Below are 22339 nucleotides of genomic sequence, written 5' to 3' on the forward strand. Positions count from 1 at the left end.
GCTGGGATTGAAGTGGTGGCTGGGAAGTGGACAGATTCCACCCCCATTTTTGAGGTCTCCCTGTTGGGGAAGTTCAAGAGGTGTGAAGGAGAGAAATCCAGGAGGGACTTCTAGAATTTTGTTTTGAGCAACTAGGCGGAGGGTTGGGGGAGAGCCAGGGCTGTGGTAAGATGAAAAGTCTGTTACCACAGTGGAGCTGTCCTGGAGTCGCTGGAGGCACAACTCTGAGTTCTGGAAAGGGGATACAGATTTAGAAGCCGTTGGCATCTGGGTGATGGAGAAGCCATGAGTCTAGATGAGGCAACTGAGGAGAGATGAAGACGGAGAACTCAGAATCTAGAATAGTCTAGAAACCCCTGGGTCTAGGGGAGGGAAGGAGACCTGAATTACCCAGCTCTGAATCTCACCCAACATTCTGCTGAGACAGATGTCTTTCTGATGAGGTCTGTGGCCTAGGAGTTGGGGATTCGGGAGAAGTGAGTGGAATGTGAGCTCCAAAAGATTAGCAGTTCTGCTCTGCACCCAAGTACTCACCTTCCAAGGTAAGTATGCATTAGAAATTTGTTGAATGACCGAATGAGTAAAAGGTGTGGATCTTACCCCACAGCTGAGACCAGAGATCTCCAGTAATAGAGTATTATTAAGATGCCTGCTTTGGGCAGAAAGGAGTGGGAGTTCCCCTGGCCAGTTCCTGTTTTCTGCTTCTTTGTGGGAGGGAGGGTGACACAGGAATATAGAGCTGGCTAGATGGGCATTGATAGATGGGCTCCTAGAAGCAGGAAATGGCCAGAGAGATAGGCTAAGCCTGAGGAAATCGGCACTGCTAAGGAGAGCCACCAGAGGGCACCCTGGGCACATGACAGGGGATGGAGACTTCACAGCTCAGCCAGGCTGCCCAGCTCTGCCTTTTCCCCTTCTGAGGACCAATGCCTTGAAGAAGAAGGGGAGCAAGGAACTGGGCATGTAAGGGGTAGGGGGTGTTAAGTCACCTAAATTTACTGACACCTCCAAACCGGAAACCTGACCTTATCGCACCGGGAGGCCTGACTCTGGACAAAGACAGCCTTTACCAGGGGTCACAGGTATGTCCTGAGTCTGGTCATAGACTGAACCTTCGCCTTGATCCTAGACTGAGCCTTCACCCCATTCCACACTGAGTCCCGACCTAAATCTGGTCATACTCTGGGTCTTGATTCTGCCTGCCTGGTCCCTACACTGAATCCTGATCCTGGGTTTTAGACTGGATTTTGACTCAGTCCATGGACTGAACCTTGATCTTTATCAAAGATTGAACCCTGACCAGGGCACAGACTGAGTCTAGATCATGGACAAATATTAAGCCTTTATTCTGGTGTTAGACTGAATCCTGACCATGATCCCATACTGAGCCGTCAATCTAGTCCCAACCTGAACTCTAACCCTGATCCATACATTGAACACTGACCCTGGACAAAGCCTGAATTTTCATGAAGCCTGAGTCAGGTTTCAGCCCCAGAAGGAAATAACTCCTAGAAATACTTTTGAGGATAAGAGAATTCTCGGTCTCTGAATGGTCCAGAAACTCCTGGACATTGGAGCCCGGAGAGGCCAGGCAGAGAAAGGCTGTCCAGGACATGAGAAGGAAGGACAGCTGGACCTTCTCCCAATACCCTGGGAGCTCCAGTGGGGCCTTCCTGCCTGCTTGTGTGTCTAGGGGGGGCCCCAAGGCTGGGATTTTCTTCCATTTGTACTTCCGACTCCCAAGAAACCTTGGGCAAGTCCCTTTTGTTGTCTACTCCTTGTTACCTTTCAGGGACAAGGCCATGACTGAAGGCAGGTTGGAAGAGAAGACCCTTCACTCTGGGAGCTCGCGCTGGCTGTTCATTCCAAATAGGCAAAGAGAAAGTGAACCATGCTCAAGGTGGCACCAGCCAGGCCTCAGCCTCAGGTTGGCGGGTGCCCCAGAGCATGAAGGAGGTGTGGCTGGGGAAGTAGAAATCCCAGAGGTCCCTGAACCTTCTTGGGGTCTGTCGTGTGTGAGGGCTTGGAAGTGCTCAAGAGACCACACACCTGAGCCCAGGACCCACAGAACGGTTCAGTTTCTGCCCTACTCGGGGTTCAGCCTGGGCACCTTGCCCTGCAGGTGCGCCCTGGCCTCTACCAGGCCCAGTGGTAGCCCAGTGGCCAGCTCACCTTGAGAGGCAGTGAGGGCAGGAGTGAGGGCCAAGCCAGGCAGGAGCCTGGGCCGGGGGGAGGGGACGCTCTAGTCAAAAAACGCTGACGCCAAAGACAATGAGCTCTCCGAGGCTGAGGCAACTCATTTGGTCCCGGCCACGCTTTATTAAATTCTCATAAACCTGTCAGGGGGGACAGGGCTCGCTTCAGTTTACCTCATTAGCCCGACACAATGACAGTGGGTGGGGGGGAACAGAGGGAGGAGGCGGCAAGGGGAGGCCCTTGCTCAGTGCTGAGAACTGAGCCAGCCAGGAAGATAATTGAATTAAGTGGCTTTTGTTAATGGTTTTTAAGACTCCGAAGTGTAAATAACATTTAGGGGCTTTCTTTTAATGGTGCTGGGGTTTTAGAGACCCAGGGAGCTTAGAAGAGGCCCAGCAGGTCCCTGCCCTTCTCCCCCACCCCAGGGGAGCCCTTGGGGGAAACACTGAAGTTAGACTGGGAGGAGCAAGGGGAGGGGACAGAGAAGGTAGGACAACTTCCTGGAGAGTCTTTGAACAGTGACAGGCAGGGCTGGTGGGCAACGTGAGGGGGGGCGGTGCCAACCGTGATGACCTGTCTGGGCTGGGATGCCACCACTGGACAAAATGGCCAGAGAGGTCCCTGGGACATTACCGGAGGCATGGCTTGGGAGTGTTCAGGGGACTGAGCATCCTGGGGCACCCAGTACTCATCCCTCACTGATGGGTCATGGGACTCTGAAGTTATGGTTTTATTGCTTATTGCCAGAGGGAGGGGCTCCCTGGGAGGTGGTGAGCCCCTCATCACGGTACATGTGGGAAGGCTATGCCAGTGGATTACACTAGACCCCAGGCCTCCTAAGGGAGACTGGACTTGAACTGCACAAAGGGGTGGGGAGCTCACTTCTCTGGGGGCACAAGGAAGGGCCTGGGGGAGCTGAGTGCAAGGAAACAGGCAAATTGTTTTGGAACCCAACCCCTGGCTTTCCTCAGTGACAGCATCTCCCTCCCTGCAAATACGACCAGGTCCGGGACTTCTCTGGGCTGGAGGCAAAGGGCTCCGACTAGATCCCAAGATGCTGGAGGTATGATGGGGTAGGACTAGCCCTAGGCCAGCCCACAAAGGGTTAAGGCATTAATCGCCCTGCATGAGACAAAGGGAAGTGAGTTTTCTGATCCAGAAAGGATCAGTCCCTAGGACGCCCCATCAGACCCTACAGCGTGAAATTACACCCCAGCAGGGGTGCCCCCCCAAAATACCCGCCTAGGCCTGGCACAGGATTAGGGCCTGGAGTCATCAGTTTAATGGCTCCCACCTCCCCTCCCTACCCCTCTTCCCCAGGAGCCTTTAGTCCTGCCTCCAGGCCGGGGCCAAACTCTTCACTCACCCACCATCCCCTGGCTATGGGTCTGTCCAGTCATTCTGGCCTCACTCTTGGTCTGGTCATTCCATCAGTTTCCTTGTCTGAGCCCTGACCCCCACCCCCATGCACTGAGCCTTGACCCCACTCCCTATCCCAGTTTCTTCATAACCCTCAATCAGCACTGTGCCTGTTCTGGTCTTATCTAGGTGTGGGTTGTCTCCCCACTAGCACTTGGTGCCTTTGGAGCAGAGCCCGTCTTGTTCGGCACTGTCTCCCCAGTGGCCGGGCCTATTTGGCCCATAGATGGTGCCCAATAGAATGAGCTAACTGAGGGCCCTCCCCTCCACTTCACAGAGACTGTGCTGTGGTCCCTAAACTCTGGACGTCAGGACTCAAGGTGGAGAGGTAAGAGCTGAAGCCTGGGCCCAGCCAGGGCCATGGCCTGCGGGAGAGACGGGGCTGTGCCCGTGCTCTGCTCGGGCCCAGCCTCATCTCTTACTTACGGATGCCATGAGTGAGAGAAGGGAGAGACCCTACATGGCCAGAGGGTGCCCACTCACCCTGGGGTGCCATCCCTGGAGATCCTTATACCCACTTCCTTGGGCTGCTACTAAGCCTTTGCCACACAAGGGCCATCTGCACCTACAGCTGGGCACACCCAGCACAGGGAGAGAACGTTCCCTGTCCCTGGATAGATAGTTGAGGAAACCGGGGGGCGGGGGTGGGGGCGGTGAAACCATACAGGAGAGAGAACCTGGTGAGACATTCAGAAAGCAAGGCTGTCCAAGGCAGGCAGGCAGCCTGTAGAAACTACCCTCCAACCTCTACGTGAGATTGGACACAGGAGCCCCCGAAAAGCCAGGACTTGCCCAAGGCCACACAGCAAGGGCAGACAGAGGTCAGGTTCCCGAGGTTCGAGAGCTTGTCGTTCACCCCGCCGCTCTAGTTCACTTTGACAAGAATGGTATTTAGGCTGAACACCGGCTCCGAGCCAGGCTTTGGGCCATGCCAAGTCCTGCGCAGGGTGTTCTATCTGGCTGTAGCTGAGAGGGCTCAAGAGAGGGAAGGGGCTTCCTCTCCTCTGGTGTAATCAGGCAAGGCTGCCTGGAGAGGGTGGCTTGTGAATGGGTTCTGAATAACAAATAGGCTTTCCCCAGGAGGAATCAGCAGGAGCAAACATGTGGGAAAGGGCACCCTGAATGTGTGAGGTACCACCTGGTTTAGTTGGACGTTCCAGAACACGTTCCATGTGCACAGACCCCAACCCCACCCCAGGCCAGGCCTGACGAGGAGGTGGCCGATTTCAGTATGAAGAAGAACTTCACGAAAGTCAGACCTGGTAATGAGCTTCCCAGCCCTGCGGATCTGTGACCAGGACCTGGGTTTGGGTGACCACTCTTGCCCACAGGGGGACTGAGACCCCTGAAGACGTCTGTTCTCAGAACCAGCAGCAGAAATCTCCAGGCCATCCCCAAGGCCAGTCCTGCAGCAGGACACCTGTCACCCTCACCCTTGCCCATTCCCTGGGCTTCAGCAGGATTCTGATGGCTGGAATAGGGGAGAAGGAGATGAGGAGGCAGGCAGAGACTCGTCTCCAGCTCCTCAGGGTCCTGCCTGTGTATCGGTCGCTTCCACCCAGCCCAGTCTAAGGGACTTAAGTCCAAGCCTAACTTAAAAACAGGACTAAGACCCTGAGTGGGACTTTTCCCATATCCCACAGTCGGAGAGGCGGGTAGAGGCCGCACGGTCTTTCTCAAGGTGGCTTACAGAGGGCAGACTAAAGGTGAGCCTGAATGAGGAAAGCCTTTCAGGTCTTCCTGTCCGAGATGCCTCCAGAGGGTCTGGGTGTGCCGGGGAGAGGACTCTGGGTCTGAGGATGTCCTGTACCTCCCAAAAAAACAGAAACTCCCTTCTGTTTGTCCCATGTTGTCAAGCGTCCACTTCAGCCTGACCCGGATTCTTCCTGAGGTCATGGAGTTCCTGTCTTCTGGGAGTTCTCTCCTCTGAAAGAACCTTAAAGTAAAAAACCAAAGCGTCTTCTCCCCGCTGGTTGCCCAGCACGTCTGTCTGCGTGGAAGCCGGGGGAGGGACGGGGAGACCTGTGAAGGATCCAGGCTGCCAGGGCTGCCGGGCTGCTCAGGTGGAGACAGCAACAAAGAACGGCTTTGTGCACACACGCTCACGCTCACACGCACCCGCACACGCCCCACACAAGCTCTTTCCAAGAACGGCTCTCCAAGCCGGGTTGCCAAGATAAAGGAGCCACTGGGTGGTCAGCCCCCAGGAGGAAATATCGCTCCTGTGGCCTTTGTTGTTCAAAGGGCTTTGCGAAATCTCCAGACTCTTCTTGGAACTGATCCCGGGCTGAGGTGGCGGGTTTCCCCGCAGCTGGAGATGGAGGCCAGGACTGCGCTGGGCCTCCCAGGCCTGGCGGGGAGAAGAGAGCCCCGGGGGGCCAGGCATGCAGTCCTGAGCAGCACAGCAGCTTTAGTCCTTCATTTCCATTCTTAGCTCACTCAGTTCCCACAAGCCTGGGGGTAGGCAGAGATCTCCCCATTTTATAGTGGTAAAACAGGGGTTCAGAAAAGCCTACAGTTTATTAAACGGCCCCACAGGGAATTAATGCTAGGAATGAAACTGACTTGGCCCCAGGCAGACTTAGCTCAGCCCTGGCCCCATTCTGAGCCCCAACTCTGACCTCTAATTGAGCTGTGACTTTTTCTAGACTGAGCCCTGCCGCTGGCCTCGGCTGATCCCTGATCCCAGCTACACACAGAACTTTGACCCTGGCCCCTAACAGAACTGCCGACTACCCCCAGATGGATCCCTGATCCTAGCCTCAGATTGCCTCTCCTGTTAGCTTTAAGCCTCATGAGGTCAGAGGTCTGTGCTTCTCATTCACCCCCCTACTTTACATTTCTATATGTGTGATTACTCTAATAATCTTGGTTTTATCTGTTAGACTACATATAGGGTCAAGGGGCTGAGTCGGTCTAGTTTGCCAGCACTGAGTATACCAAAAACAATAAAGAACAAGTATTCATTGAGCAATTACTAAATGGCAGGTGCTAAGTGTTTAACAGATGCTATCTCATTTAATCCTCACGAAGAACCCTGAAGTAGGTATTATCCTGAGTGCATTTTACAGATGAGGACACTGAGCCCCAAGGTCACACTAGGAGGCGTAGAAGTACAGGATGCTCTTAGTAGTTCCCTCATTCATCACATTCAGCTGCCTGGTGAGGGCTGGGGTCAGAGAGGGCAGCCGTGGCAGTGAGAGGAACTGGCGGGAGCAAAGAGCTGAGAACCTCCTGGAGACAGAGTTCCTGAAGCCACAGAACCGCCAGCTGAGGAGCGCCTGGGTGGCTCAGCTGGTGAAGCATCTGACTCTTGCTCTTTTTTTTCCTTTTTTTAAGATTTATTTATTTATTCAAGAGAGGACACAGGGAGAGAGGGAGCACAAGCAGGGGGAGCGTGAGAGGGAGAAGCAGTCCTCCTGCTGAGCAAGGAGCCCGATGAGTGCAAGGAGCCCTATGCGTGGCCCGATCCCAGGACCCTGGGATCATGACCTGAGCCAAAGGCAGATGCTTAAGGACTGAGCCACCCAGGGGCCCCATGACTCTTGCTCTTGATTTCAGCTCAGGTCATGATCCCGCATGGTGCTCTGTGCTCAGTGGGGAGTCTGCTTGGAGATTCTCTCCCTCTGCTCCTCCCTCAGCACTCTCTCTCTCAAAAATAAATAAATCTTTAAAAGGGGGGAGCGAGTAAGAGATTGAGATGAGAGAGGCAGACCAGCTATATCATTTGTGGAATCCAGTGCAAAATGAAAGTGCAGGGCCCTTGCTTAAAAATGAAGGGTTTCAAGGTGGCCACATGAAAACATTCTAGGGCTTGAGGGCTTGACCACAGGTCACATGTCCATGAAGGCAGCCCTGGGAGGGAGGGAGTTTGGATCCGGGCCCGGGAGGGTCGGAGGACAGCTCCAGCCGAGTACCCACTCTTCCGTGGGCATTTGCGAGGCGTCTACAGCAGCACGAGGCAGCAATCACGGAGTCTTCCGGGGGGACTGCGGGACTGGGGGGGCCTGTGCGTGGAGGGGAGCTGGTGCCCTTCTCTGTGCATCCCAGGGCGCCTGTCTGAAGTGTAAACTGAGAAGAATGCACGTCTGGGGGTGGGTGAGTGTGTGTGGAACATCCGAGCACCAGACTGTGGGCTGTATGTCTGAGGCCTTATGTGGGAGGTGTGTCCGTGTGGAGGGGAGAGACAGACACCCTGACTCTGTGGAGTCCATTGCAAAAGTCAGCACATCCCGCGTGTATGAGAGAAGATGTGTATGTGGGGGTGTGTGAATGAGAGAAATGGTGCATGTGTAATTGTGAGTGTATGGGAGTGTGCCCGTGAATGTGTGCATAGCCCCGCCTTCCCTCCTGGGCCCTGGCCTGGGCTGCCTTTCCTGCTGTGAGGGGCTCCCAGGTGAACATGTCCCCCAGCCCAGCCCCCAGGCCTTTGTGGAGCCAGAACCTCCCAGAGACATTCCAGACTGCCGTAGGGTGTGCAGAGCTGTGGGGCTGCCTCCTGGGCTGCTGGGGTGATCCCGGGCCAGTGGTGTCAGGTTCCTGGGGCTGTCCGGGCCCTCCCTCCCGCAGCCCTCTGAGGGCCTTTGTTGGAAGTTCAGACAAACTTGTCAGGGGGGCGGGCAGGAGGCCACCTTCTAATCGGCTTTCCCAGAAGGGAGAGGAGAATGAGAGATTGGGCGTGGAGGGGGTGGCGCTCCAGTCCCCACAGCTCTGTGGGAAAGGGTGGGGGGAGGGGCAGACCTAGCCCTACTGGCCCCAAAAGGGTCCATCCCCCACGACCTCTCAGAAGGTTCTCTGTCCCCTAGGCTCCTGATGGATTCAAAAAACACTGGGGCCAATGCCCAAGAAACGTAAGATTTGGGGGAAACTTCAGGGACTCCCCCTTCTGCCTTTCTCATCTCACCCACCACTAGCTGTTCCCACACCAGCGGCATGCCAAGCACTCAGCTCCTCGGCCTCTTCAAGGCTTCCTCCTCTTACCTCATCTGAGCCTCCCAGGAAGCAGGCTGGACATAATTAACTATTCCCATTCAACAGAAGAAGATACTGAGGACCAGAGAGGAGCAGTTATCTGCCTTAGTAAACAGCAAGCTGAGAGTAGCTTATCCCAGCTCCATAAGAGAACCTTCTTCTCTTCATTGCATTTCCCTGAGGTCCCGTCACACTCCGTGTGATCTCATGTAGTGACAAGGCTTCATCTGCCATGTCTCCGTTGACAACTACCAAGGTTAAGAGTGTGGATTCTGAGGTCGGCCATTGTCACACCTTGGCTCACTTATTACTAGCTGCGAGGTCATGGGTGAGCATCGAACCTCTTTGTGCCTCAGGGTCCTCATCTGTAAAATGGAGATAATAGTACCTACCACATAGAGTTGTGTGAGGAATGGGGGACTGAACGTTTGTGAAGTAGCAGGCCCAGGAAGAGAGCTATGCGGTATTTGTTAAATAAATTCAAATCGAGGTCAGCAGAGCAGACTCCCCTCCGGAGCCCGGTCCTGTACACTCCAACAACTTCCCTTGAATAAATAAATTACAGAAAGGCCCTTCAACTGCCACAAACAAAGCCAGTCGGGGCTCAAGCTCATTTCTTCACACGCGCCCCAGCCCAAGGGTCTCCATCTACCATGTGGCCAAACCAGAGACTCAGGAGTGCCCTTGACCCTTCCGGGGCCTATAGTCATCACAGTGATTCTACTTCCTAAATTTCTATCAATCCAACCCTTTCTCCCCTGACCTCTCCTTCCAGTCCAAGGGATGCCACCCTCTTCTTACGGGGACATGACCACCGCCTCCCCTCTGGTCTCCCAGCCTCTTCAAGAACCAGCACACTACAAAAGATGGCAGTGTGGGTGTTACTAAAATGCAGTCTGATCACCCTACTCCCCCATTGGAAATAACCTTCAATGCCCTCCACGGCCCTTGGGCTGGAGTCCAAGCTCCCAGGTTCTCTTTCCATTCTCAGCCCCTGACTACCCCCTGCACCATCCTCAAAGCCCCACCCAGACAGTCCCCCTGCTCCTGCAGGTTCAGGGGCTCCCCCAGGCACTCAGTCCTGCAGCCCTGTGTGTGCCCTGCCTCTCCTGGGATCCCCTGCTCTCTTGCCCTCTTGGTGAACACTGGACCTAGGAAGAACAGCTCAAAAGTCTTTCTCCCAAGGGGGCTTCCTCGCCTCCACAGGCTGACCTGGGGACCCTTCTGTAATCCCAGAGCTATTTTTTGAACCCCAGATCACCCCGTGTTGTAAGTGTCTTGAGAGCATGTTTTCCATGCCCCTGGCCCCCCACACGGGCACAGGCATTAGGACCAATGATTGGCAGGTGTTGGGTAGTTGAGGGATTCAAGCTGCAGGATTACTGGTCACCTTCTACACCCAGGAATGTGTGTTCTGTGAGGCCAAAGTACAGAGGAGGCACGGGTAGATGGGGAGGAAGCGATGGGAGATTTGGGCAGACATCTGATCTGCCAGCCTAGGGAGGTGGGAAGGCAAGGTGAAGCGGGGAGCTCCCCCCCACCCCGAGCTAATCCTCAGCCACACTGGGGAGAGAGGAATGCATCCCCTGGGGGCACCGACCAGGGAAGTGGGGAGATCAGGGCCCTCCTAGGGTCCCTGTGGCCTGAGGCACCTGCCCCCCAGAAGCACAGCAGGCAGCTCCCTCACACTATTAGGGCCGGCTGGGGTGCTACTGGGAAATCTCCAGAGGGGACTCTCACCACCCCCAAATCCCAGCCCCGAGATCACACTACTCCTTTTGGCTCAGGGACCCTGTGCAGACACTCTGGAACCCCAGGAAAGGGCAGTGAAGTCTGAGTAGGGAAGCTGGCCTGTCATCCTTTGCTTGAAATGCAGCAGAAATGCACAGACACACACACACACACACACACACACACACACACAGGAATTCATGGCACAGGTTCTCATACATACATATAGACTTATAGGCTAAAAATCACACACACACACACACACACACACACACACACCCTGTTCACCCTGAGTGGGAAGCACCTTCATAAATCTCTAATCCATCCAGCCACCCAGAGCAGAAATCCCTTCTTCATTCTCTGCTTGTTTATCTCTGAGGACAATGGGCTAACTCTCTCCAGAGGCCACCTGTCCCACTGGAGAACAGCTCAGGCTTTAGGTCCAAACCTGCCTTCCTGTCATCCCCCTTTGGTCCTGGCTCACTTGCTCTTTCCATGGAACCCCCCGCCTCTCTTCACCTTACAGACCCATCATCCCAAGCTACCCTGGTTCCCCTCCGCTGCCTCTGGACCTGCTGCCTGTGCTGTGGTCTAAGCAGCCCACAGAAGATGGAAGCCCCCCATCCCAGTTCCTCTGTTCTCCACGACCACTCCAGAGTGGCACAACAGCCGCAGATTGGAAAGGGCCATGGAGAGAGCCATGAGGCCAACCTTCCCCCCTCCCCCACCGGCCACAGCACTGGACAAGCAGTAAGGAGACCTTAAGATAGCTGCCCGCTCAGCCTACGGCCGGCGTCTCTGGAAATGAACCTGGACCAAGGGCTGTGCTGCTGGATTCTTTTATTAGCCAAGAAGGACAAAGAACAGGTCACAACATCACAGGAAGTCAGACGGACAGACGGATCACAGGACAGAGCGTCATGCTGCACTACGCAGGAGGCAGGGCAGGGAGGGGGAAATCTGAGTCTTGTTTTTTTCAGCTAACAGAATAAATAAATACGGTACACAGTGTTTTTGCCACGGCCTGGCATGACCTCTAAGCACAAATGGTCACAAAGCGGCTGGGGTGGAAAGCAGTCTGTCCAGCCCACCAGCTGCGGAGTCGGGGAGAGGCCCAGGCTCCTGGACCATGCTCTGCGACAATGAAGAAGTAGGGAAACGGAGCCCTCAAATCAGAGGGAGAGGTGAAGAAGGAGGCTTTCCTGGAAGGAACAGTCGGAGACGGAGACGGAGTCTCAGCGTGAGCCAGCAGGCCTGGAAAGGCCTCCATCTCAGAACAAAGGGTCCACTCCAAGCCCATACCCTCAGGCTCCAGTAGGAGACTCAGCACGCTGTCCTCTCACTCTCTTTCAGCCGCTTTCAGGAACTCAGGCTGGTCCCCTAAACTAGGTTGACTTCCACTCCAGGGGCCGGGGGTCATACACACTCTCCCCCTATCTTCTCTGGGCTGGTGTAGACGGCTCAATCAAATGAAGTGTTGACAAAGATCTGAGGGGAGCTGGCTGAGCCTGAGGGGGGCCTGGCTCCAGGGTCAGGGAAGGCTTCCTGGAGGAGGTGGTGAGGTCCAGAGCTGCTGGATTCCGAGGCCCACCGACAGTGACAGCAAAGAAAGAAAGAGTCTCCTGTATCCAGGGACTGGGAAAAGCATCAGTGCTCATGCTTGGTCTAGATGAGACCGTTTTCACTTTAGAAACAGAACTTCCTGGAACTGATCCCAGAAGACACACCAAAAATCCCTTCTGTCTCCTAGCGTCTCCACCGCCTCCCTGCTTCAGTCCTCCTGCCTAAGTATCTTTTCATCTGATGCTCCTGTGGCTGTTGGATTCACCTTCCAAATCCCAGATCCCAGATCGCAGTTCAACTCATCCCCTCCACCCCCACCTTCCTGTCTTGGTGCTTGCCCCATCAGGGTGACGCCTTTAGCCTGGATTCAAGGCCTTCAACCTTGCCTCTCATGAAACCAGGGCCCCCTGACCCACCAGCCACCTAGTCTCACTCCGTTGCCTTGTTCAAATAGCTTTCCGGGCCCAGGCTACCATCTCTCTCGCTTTTTCCCATCCAAAGTCCTCTCCATCGGCCCCAGCTCAGATGGACATTCCCCCACCCAAGGATGATGGGTATCATCTACTCTGTAAGCCAATAGTGCCTGGCACCAACAGACAGCCCCCTGCCCCTCAGCATGGGGAGAGGAGACACACCCTAGGACTCTGCACCCCCCCTTTCTAGATGCATTTTCTCTAAGCAGGGGGTGGAGGGCTCGGTGGTGAGTCACAAAGAGTTGGGGATCACAACTTGGAATCTGTGCTGGTCACTCTCCTCCCCTTGCCTTGAGCCCCTGACACTGTGTGAAGGCACGGCGATGGGGCAACCACAGAGGCTGGCACAGTAGCTCAGGTAGGTAGATCAGGATTCCATCCCGATTTTCTCAACTCAAAGGGACCCATTCTATGTATTGAGAAACTGAGGCCCAGAGACTGGCCATGCCCATTCAGAAGCTTGCACCTGCACCACTCATTGCTCCCCAGCAAGGCAACAGTAATTTTCCAACTCATCCAGTGTACTTTCTAGAACCTTTTTGCTGTTTTTGTTGTTGCTGTTGTTGTTAGTTTAACTAAAAACTTCTGCCCTACCAGGGATGTGAGCACAGACATGCAGAATGTTACAGGCCATCTCATCCAGCCCAGAACACAGACCCAGAGAGGCTATGGGCTGACTCCAGGCCACATCGCTTGGAAGGGGAGTTTGCTGAGCTGGGTTCCCGGCCAAGGACAGGAGCACACCTTTCAGTGTCAGCGACTAGCTGGCTGGAAGCCCTCACTTCAATACTTGCCCCAGATGGCCCATCAGCAAGATAGAGACCACCCACTGCTGTGTGGTTTGTACTTAGTGTGACCAGGAGTTAGAATTCTGCCTCCCTTCCTGGCTCAGCCCCACTCCTGCAATGGACTCTAACTGCTGAACCTGGAGGCCAGGCAGTGGGAGAGGAGAACCTGCCCCCAACCCTGTTCCCCTGGAGGGACCTCTGTCTGAGAGCACCCCTCCCCCTCCTGCCTCCCTCAGCCAGAGAAGTCTCACCAGAGAGATCTAGAGCCCTGCGGTCAGTCCTGGCTGAACGCTGGCTGTGGGTGTCTTCCTGGAGCCCTTCTGGGCAGGAAGGCTGCCTTACTCCTGCCCGCCTCAACCCCACTCCTGCCTCCACTCCCCTCCTCCTCGATCTTGGGAATGAGGCTTCGAAGGTGAGAAAAGAGAGAGAAGAGAACGTGACCCATGACTGCTTCTAGATGCCGGGCCTGAGGGAGGGCGGCAAAGGGGGCCAGTGCTGGTTCCTCCAGGGGCAGTGGGGACCTCCAGCCAGAGGCCTTCCCACCTCCACTGGGAATGGAAAGGGACAGCAGCCTAAGAGGACGCGTCGTGCAGGTAGGGGACAGGCAAGTGGGAAGAAGTAGGCAACGAGGAACAGGAAGAAGCAGAATTACTAAGACTAAAAAGTCACAATCCCAAACAAAACAAAGCCTTGGGGACTGACAACACCACACAGCCAGCACCAAAGAAAGAAAGCAGGAGTGGGGAGGAAAGATGTTGGGCCAATGTCCAGAGCAGGGGATGCTGGAGGCTGGGGAGAGTGGGGTAGGCAACAGGACAGAGGCAGGTCTCGGAAGAAAGAGAGGGAGGAGAGAGCCAGAGAGCGATGTGGACACCAGAGGTGGAGGCAATGGCTACAGGGGGCCTGGGGCAGGTGGGTGGGGACCTGAAAATATAGCTTTATATATTTATATTTATATCTCACATTCCACACATCGACTTACTAGGGGGCAGAGAGGAGGGAGCGCAGGCAGGGAGGAGGCTGTGCTGGGGTGAGGATCTGGCCCCTGCGGGCCTCACTACCAGCAGAAGGCCGCAGGCGCCCTGGCCTCGCCTCCCCCACCCCCCTGTGGCCTCCATGGGATCCAAGCAAGGGCCATGCAGAGGGTGTGCAAGTGTGGGCTTCACCTAGGGCTGGGACTTGGGGAAGGGGACTGGGAGCAAGACTCCAAGACCCCGGGATCCCTGGGCTCCTAGAGTTAATTCCTTGCAAGCCATCGGGGGATAACCCTGGGGCTGGGAGGTGGCTCCCAAGACCCCTGGCTGGGGCTGAGGCCAGCAGTCAGTTGGGGAGCGTATCGAGTCCCAGAGAGGCTGCGTGCTGCTTGGCCCGAAGCCGCAGGTTCTCGATGCTCGTGGTTTTACTGTTCAGGGCAGCCGAGGCAGGTGCCAGGCCGGCGGGGGGCGCGGGCAGCAGTGGGGACCCCCACACGCCCTGGTGGGCTGCCGCGGCCGCTGACAGAGACTGGTAGTAGGACTGGCAGTGAAGGGAGCCCAGTGGGGCCATGTTGACGCCCAGGTAGGGCACGGCGGCTGCGGCAGCGGCAGCGGCAGCAGGAGCCGGGCCCCCCACCTCGAAGGACGAGTAATGGACGAGGTTGTTGGTGGCTGCCATGTGCTGGCGGAACTGCTCCTGCAGCCGGAAGAGGCTCAGCGGGGATGAGGAGTAGGAGTGGGAGGGGCCCAGGAGGCCACCCCCGGGGGCTGCAGGAGCCAGCGCCAGGCTTGGGGAATCTGCAAGCAGAGAAACCGAGAACCAAGGACTCAGCACAAGGGCAGTGGTCTGCCGGGGCAGGGAGCTCCTTCTGTATTCCCACTCCCTCAGCACCACAGACAAGACAGATGCTTGTTCAAACCACATCCACTTATCTCAGCCACACACCTTCTGAAGCATCCCTCAGGTTCCTGGGAGGGAGGGGACCCAGGCTTCCTTGCGGGGGGAGGGGGGTGGGGTCAGGAGCCTGCCAAGGCCCCCATGTCTGACTTCTTGGGGATTCTCGTTTTCATTTCAAGCACTGTCACCTCCCTGTACCCTCCGCTGTCTGTGGCTCCTGCCCCTTGCCAGCTCTCTGGCTGGGCTCAAGATTTGTGTTTGAGCTATGCCTCATGCCACAGCTCTGTTCTTCAGAAATGTGGCTCTGTCTCTCCCGCCCGTGAGAATCCCTGGGACCAATGTGGTATTCACCCAACAGGCATTACTTTGTCTGTACTGGTTGTTAAAATACCATCATATTTCTATAATGGTTGATAAATAGCTTTTGCCCTGAGTCAGTCCCCTCCCCTGCCACCCACTCCCCAGAACCCCCAAGACCTTTGGAGGATTCAGCAACTGAAGACTGAAGGGCTGGCACAGGCCATCTGTGGTCAACTCCTCCCCCCCAACTTCGCCCCGGTCATGCCCAAGTGCCCTGTGTAAAAGCTGACTCCCCATGCCTCTGATCCAGCCCGTGGACTCAGGCCCCTGACCCGCCCCAGGATCTGGGTGTTCTCCCTGGGCTGGGCCCCTGCCCCCACCCCCCACAGCACCTGCCAAGCCTCACCTGCCTTGGGGCTGCCCCTCTTGCAGCCCAGCCCCTTGCTCTCAGCCCCAGGGCTCTTCTCAGTTTTGGGGTCCTCGGACCCTGCCCGGGGATCCTCCTCCCGGTCTGGCTGGTCCTCAGGGGCTGACTCACTGGCCGACTGCTCAGACAGGCTCAGGTGAAGCTCAGCAGGGGGGTCACCACTGGGCAGGCTTGGGGGCTGTTCGGTCTCCAGCTGGGCATCTGGGGTTGGGGCCTCTGTCTTGCCTTCCCCGTGGGAGCCTTCAGCCTCCTTCTGCTTCTGGAGCTGCTCTTTCTGCAGGCTGCGCTGCTTCTTTCGGAACTTGGCCCTGCGGTTCTTGAACCACACCTGGGGATGGGAGAGGAGCTGCGGGTTGTGGCGGGTGCACTGGAGGGGAGGTGCGGGATAGCATTGCTCCCCGCACCCCCCAGGAAACGTGCACCCTTGATCCCTTCCAAAACTCCCCTCCTATCACTGCCTGAGTTCACAGGAGAAAGCAGTTCCATGGGGGTGGAAAGGGCGGCTCCAGGGCAGTGGGAAGCCAGACTGCTGGGCTAGTGCGGGTCTGCAAGGTCTCCTTAGAGGAACGGGGTCCTACCTGCACCCGGGCCTCAGGCAGGTTGGTGCACATGGCCAGCCTCTCACGCATCACCACATCCGGGTAGTGGGTCTTCTGGAAGGTCTTTTCCAGGGCCTCGAGCTGCTGAGCCGTAAACGCTGTGCGGCTGCGGCGCTGTTTGCGGTGCTGTGAGCCATAGCGGGCCTCCAAGATGATGTCTTGAAATGTACAGCCGTTGGAGGGCAAGGAGAGGGGGGCCCATTTAATTATGGGAAATAGGTTTTGAATCTAACTTTGCTCTGACCCACTGTGGACACTCAGGCCCTTGCAGACCTGGGTCCTGGCCCTTTCCCCTTGGAAATCACCATCTTCTCTCCATACAGTTGGGGTTTCGAGATCTCCCCATGCCCACATTCGCTGTAAGGACCCCACAGCCTGCAGGAAGTCCTCTCTGACAACACCCAGAGGTCTAACTCATCTCCATGAACATCTGTCAGGAATATGACTCACAGGGGTCTTCCTCATCTGGTCTGGGTGGGTAGGGAGGTGGACACTGCTCTAAGATCCTTAAAGTCCTAGGATGCTATTAGTATCTTATCCTGAGAACAGGTGATGCTAATAATCTGTACATCAGTGTCACCAAGGTTCCAATATCCCATGACCCTTAGATTCTGGATACTGGCAGGACACTGGCCTCTGACTATGCGGAGCCTTGCTGGCAGCTGGGACGTACCTGCAAGGTCTAGTTAGAGGAGGTCTGACCCGTAGCCCTAACTCACTGGTACTTGATTCTATGTCCTCTGGGTATGACTCCCATTATCCGAGTTGGCCTATGAGTCTCTGACGGCAGGACCTGAGGCCCCTGCTCTCATTTCTCCTCAGGAGGAAACCTGACTCTGGCAGGACCCTCAGAGCACAAGAAAGTTTTCGCATCTAGTCTTGACCCTTTGGGCCGCTTCCTCACAGAAGAACGAAAAGATGAAGTTCTAACCACCGCAGGTTTGGAGCGGAGACAGACCTGGGGGAACACCACTTCTACAGGCTTGCTCTCACAATGGTAACATGAAAACAACTCAGGGGGCGCCTGGGTGGCTCAGTCGGTTCAGCTTCTGCCTTCAGCTCAGGTCATGAGCCCGGGTGTTGGGATCAAGCCCCGAATCAGGGTCCTGGGATCAAGCCCCACATCAGGCTCCCTGCTCAGCAGGGAGCCTGCTTCTCCTTCTGCCTCTGCCCCTACCCCCACTCATGTTCTCTCTCTCAAATAAATAAATAAAATCTTAAAAGTAAAGAAAAGAAAGCAACTCAAAGTAGAGGTCTGCCTAGGGCTAGTATCTAGGATCCAGCCCTTCAGCTTCACTAGACCCCAGTGGATGGACAGTAACCTCTCTCCCTGCCTCCCACTGCCCATAAAGGGTCCTGGGCTGTCTACATTGAAGAGAACTCGAGCTGTGTCAGGCTCTGATGGGGCTGTCAGAGCCTTCCCGTGTGCCAGGGACTGGGGAGTCATCCACAACCCCCTAAATGAAGAAGGAGGCAACTGGGTGTCCAGAAAAGCCCAGACTTTGGGGTTGCTCCTTCAGCTTCAAGAGGGAGCCCTGAACCTCTCACAAATTGGCACTAATCCCAGCACGGACTGAGCTCCTGCTCATTACCTGGGGACCAGGGACCCCTCTTCAGTCAGCTAAACCCTGGTTGAGGGAGCAAGAATTCAGCATCCTGCCACTGGCTCCAGGGACCAAAAGCCTGGGTGATCACAGGGGAGGCCCAGCTATCTGTCCCATCCCCAGAACTTGCCCAAACAAAGGCCCACCTGGAGCTCATGTTCTTCCTTCTTAGGAATTGGAGAACTGGGGTAGAGGGCTAACTATTCCAGTTCCTCTGCCTCCACCAGCGGCGGGGAGCCCCCATCCCCAATTCCTCTCTGGGTCTCGCACAGGTTGGACATAGGGAATTCAAGCCCAAGCAGGGAAGCCGCCAGAGCCGGGGTAAGATCATACCCACACTGAAGACTCATGCCCCACACTGATCTAGAGAAGGTGACCGGGGCTCTATTTTATCTGCTGAGACTTGGCCCCAAGGCTGGCAGGGTCTCAAGGAGTGGGAATGCCGCCTCCCCCTCCCTGCCAGGCCACCACCTCTTTCCAGGCGGGGTCCTCATATCTTGCCCCTTTTCTGTGCCTTTGCTCATGGGCTCCCCTCACCAATCATTCCTTTCTAAGGCGTGGCTCCTGCCCCACAGCCTGCAGGAAGTCCTCTCTGAAGACACCAGCCTCTGAGCTGTCCCACCACAGGATCCTGGCCTCACTCCTGCCATGCTCTCCTAGGTGTCTCGAAGCGCCGATCTCCCGGGGACAGCTCTCCAGCCCTCTGGGTACTGCCTGGCACAGGGCTGGGCCCACAGGGGCTCACCAGCTGACCTGGGACAGGAGAGAGTGGGAGGCACTCCCCTCCCCCCAGGAATCACGCCCCTAGCCTATGCTGTCACATCCTTCTCTTGCCCAGTGTGAGGCTGAAAGGCAGAGCAACGTTCGTTGAAGGCAGAGGGGGACACAAGCCTACAGCTCCCTTGGGGCCACTTACCTTGTGACTTCTGAGCTCCTCCCAGGCTCTGCCGAATACTTTGAGTATGTTACCTCAAACAACTTCCCAGCCAGCCTATTGTCCCCTCTGTATGAGGGGAGACCTTGGCTCCGAGAGGAGAGGTGAATGGGCAGATCTGCAGTGACCACAGATCCGGGACTTCAAAATGCTATTTTTACCCATCACATCCTGTTCAAGCCCCCCAGCCCCACCCCCACTGAGATGTAACCTCTTTGAGCCTCAGTCTCCTCATCCATGAAATGGACATAATAACCTCTCTTCATCGGCCTTGAAATTGATGCATAGAGAAAACCTCACACAGCACCTGGCCCATCCTCCACATTCAAAACATGGGAGCTGTTATTATCTACGTGACTCCCATGCCGGAAATACTCTCCCCTGGGCACCCCAGCTCTCTTCCCGATAATTCCCGCTATAATCCTCACTGCTCCCTTACCCTCCTACCTCAGTTTTCTGGGAGATGGGCTAATGCATTCCCCCCACCATAGGGTTATGAAAGGAATCTGAAGGCTTAGGGCCGCTTCAGGGCCCAGCACGGTGCCGGCAAACAAGGAGGGCTCTGGTCATGCAGAGATTTTGAATGGACACCTCTCTGTGTTGCTGAGTGACCTGCGACTTCCAGAGCCTCCTGGAGGAAATATTCTCAGTGCTCCCTCCGTCCTCTGGGGGACTCTCCCAGAGCCTCCCCACCCAGACCCCTCCTCCACCCCCAGCCCCCACTGCTGTGTCCCCAGGGTCCCATCCCCATGGCCCTTACCAGCCAGGCGCTCAGCCAGCGTGAGAGCGTGCACTGACGGCCGGTAGTCCGGGGCATGCTGGGCCTGCTGGGCTGCCTGCTGGTGCAGGTTATACATGGCACTGAGAGAGTTCATGGCGTGCAGTGAGTAGCCGTTCACCCCGTAGTGCTGCATGGCGGCATGCGCCTGCGGATGGGCAGGGAGGACAGGGGACATGACACAGGGTAGCGCACTCTCCCCTCGGGAGACATCACCTGCTTCCAGCCCAGACCTGGGACACCTGCCTCACCCCCAAGAGCATCTGCCCCTCCATTGGAAAGCGCCCGGTGCTCTGGGCTCCGAGGTCAGACTGCCTGGGCCAGAATCTTAACTCTGCCACTCAGGAATTTTGTGACTTTGGGCCAGTCACTTCGCTTCTTCAACCCTCAGTTTCTCCCTCTGCAAACTGGGGCTAGTCATAGGACTTATTACATGGGACTGTTGCAGAGGGTCGGCCCATAGCCCGTGCTAAAAAATGTTAGTCATTGTCATTTCTCAGCCCTGTTGCTGCTTTCCGAAGCTGTGTCTCCTCTTAGTCACCCAGGTGACTTATCTGTACCTTCACCGATTCACTCACACACTTATTACTCATTCAACTATTGAGGCCCACATGGGGCCAAGTCCAGAGCTGGACGGGGGACACTGAGGCATTTGCCCTGACGAGATCTTGGGTTAGGACCTTCATGTGCCCCACAGATGTAAGAATACTATTGTTGTGACTGTTACAGATTTACTACCATTTCCTCCCTCTATTTACCATTTCCATAAGAGCAACCGACCCCATTTACAGATGGGTCTACTAAGGCTTGAGAGAAAGAGCAGTGACATGCGGAGGCCACATATTCAAGCCAGGGCCCAGCCTGCCCACACTGCTTCAGCTTCATTCTTTGGTGGCCAAGTTATCGTCCTTCCTACTGAGATTGCCCAGCTCAGCACGAGGTCCTGTAGGCCCCAGGTGTCCGCTCACGGTCCTCATCACACTGCCCACCCCAGGTCAGCCTGGAGTGGCATTTTAGGAAGGCATAATCATATTCACACACAAACTCAGCAGCATCTACAAATTCAGTGTCCTTATTCCCGTGCCTCTGCTCACAGTCTCACAGAGACCCAGCCACGCAGCAGCATTATCTATAAACATTACACTCCCCACATTTATATATTACACATACTTATTCAATAAGTATGGATTAAGCACCCACCTACTAAGTACCAAAGTCCTCGCCTTCATGGAATTTACATTCTGAGGGAGAACTACAAACAACAAATAAATATATGTAATAATGTCAGAAGGGAACAAGTGCTCTGAAGAAAAATAAGACAGAGGAGGAGAATAGCAAGAGGAAAAGGGAAGATTATTTGAGAACATGTGGTCCGGAAAAGGCTCTGTGCTATTGAGGGAAGCCATGCAAAGTTCTGGGGCAAAGGCTTTCCAGGCAGAAGGGACAGCAAGGACAAAGGCCCTGAGGCATGAAGAAGCTTGGAGTGTGTGTGGAACAGCAAGAAAGCCAGGGCAGCTGGAGTCCAGAGTGGGAGGGAGCAAGTGAAAGGGATGGGGCTGGAGGGAGAGGAGAGGCCAGACCCCACAGAGCTTCATGGGCCCATGGTAAGGACTTTGAATTTTATCCCCTCACTGATGGGAGACTTCTGGCATTTTTGGAAGAGGTTCCAAGAGGTTCAAGAGGTCTTGAATAAAGAGGAACATGATACAATTTGTCATGAAAAGCTCACTTTGGCTGCAGAGAGCAGACTGCAGAGGTTCAAGAAGAAAAGCAGAGAGCCCGGTTCACCGCAGAAAGCCAGGCCAGCAACCCAGGTGCCTTCCGCTAGGCAGCAGGAGTGGAGGCTGTGAGATGCGGTCAGATTCATGACATATTCTGAGGAATCAACATGACTGCTGAGAGGTTAGCTGCAAGATGTGAGGAAAAGAGGTTTAAAAAAAAGCATGACTCGGGGTGCCTGGCGGGCTCAGTTGGCACGGCATGTGACTGTTCATCTCAGGGTTGTAAGTTCAAGCCCCACATTGGGTGTAGAGCCTATGCAAAAGAAAGGGGGACACCTAGATGGCTCAGTCAGTTAAGCATCTGCCTTCTGCTCAGGTCATGTCTCAGGGTCCAGGGATCAAGCTCCGCATCAGGCTCCCTGCTCAGTAGGGAATCTGCTTCTCCCTTTCCCTCTACCCCTCCTCATGCTTTCTCTCTCTTTTTCCTGAGTCAGGAGCATTGAGGGAGAAGGGGGTCTGAGGAGGAGGCAACAGAAATCAAGGTTTTGTGGGGGACATGCTAAGTGTGAAATATGGATCTGACTTCCAAGAAAGGGTGTTGAATTGGCAGTGGGAAATACAAATCAGGAGCTGAGGGCTGGCTTTATAGATTTCTGAGTCAACACTCACATGTAACACCTAACAACAACATTTTCTTGGAGAGGACCATTCTGTGCCTGTAAACATGACGCCAAGGGCAGACATCTAAGAGAAAAGAAGGATAGACACGACGACATAGTGTTTTAAACACTGTAGAATAGAATATACCATAAACAAAGCTAAAAGGCAAACAACAAACCTAGAAAAATCTTTGCCATATATATGACAGAGCAAAATTGATAAAAAAAAATAGCACAAATAAAAATAAGAGAATGTTTGTAATATATAAAGAGCTCTTCTCTCAAAACAAGAAGATGGGGGTGC

The 22339-nt window shown here is 55.2% G+C and overlaps 1 protein-coding gene across 2 annotated transcripts; it reads right to left on the minus strand.

The window, feature by feature from the left end:
• Positions 1-14461: 14461 nt before the first annotated feature.
• On the minus strand, positions 14462-19800 carry DMBX1 (diencephalon/mesencephalon homeobox 1). Of its 2 annotated transcripts, none has more exons than XM_045978427.1 (4): positions 19638-19800; positions 16319-16497; positions 15720-16068; positions 14462-14913 (listed from the first exon to the last, which is right to left on the minus strand). In XM_045978427.1, exons 1-4 carry the CDS (start codon positions 19789-19791, stop codon positions 14462-14464), a joined length of 1134 nt encoding a protein of 377 aa, XP_045834383.1. In that variant the 5' UTR covers positions 19792-19800. The 2 variants fall into 2 exon arrangements, with proteins under 2 accessions (XP_045834383.1, XP_045834376.1); XM_045978420.1 differs by having other exon boundaries at positions 16319-16514; positions 19640-19791.
• Between the last annotated feature and the right edge of the window lie 2539 nt (positions 19801-22339).

The sequence above is a fragment of the Meles meles genome, chromosome 1, assembly GCF_922984935.1.
Source record: "Meles meles chromosome 1, mMelMel3.1 paternal haplotype, whole genome shotgun sequence".
Taxonomy (NCBI): domain Eukaryota; kingdom Metazoa; phylum Chordata; class Mammalia; order Carnivora; family Mustelidae; genus Meles; species Meles meles.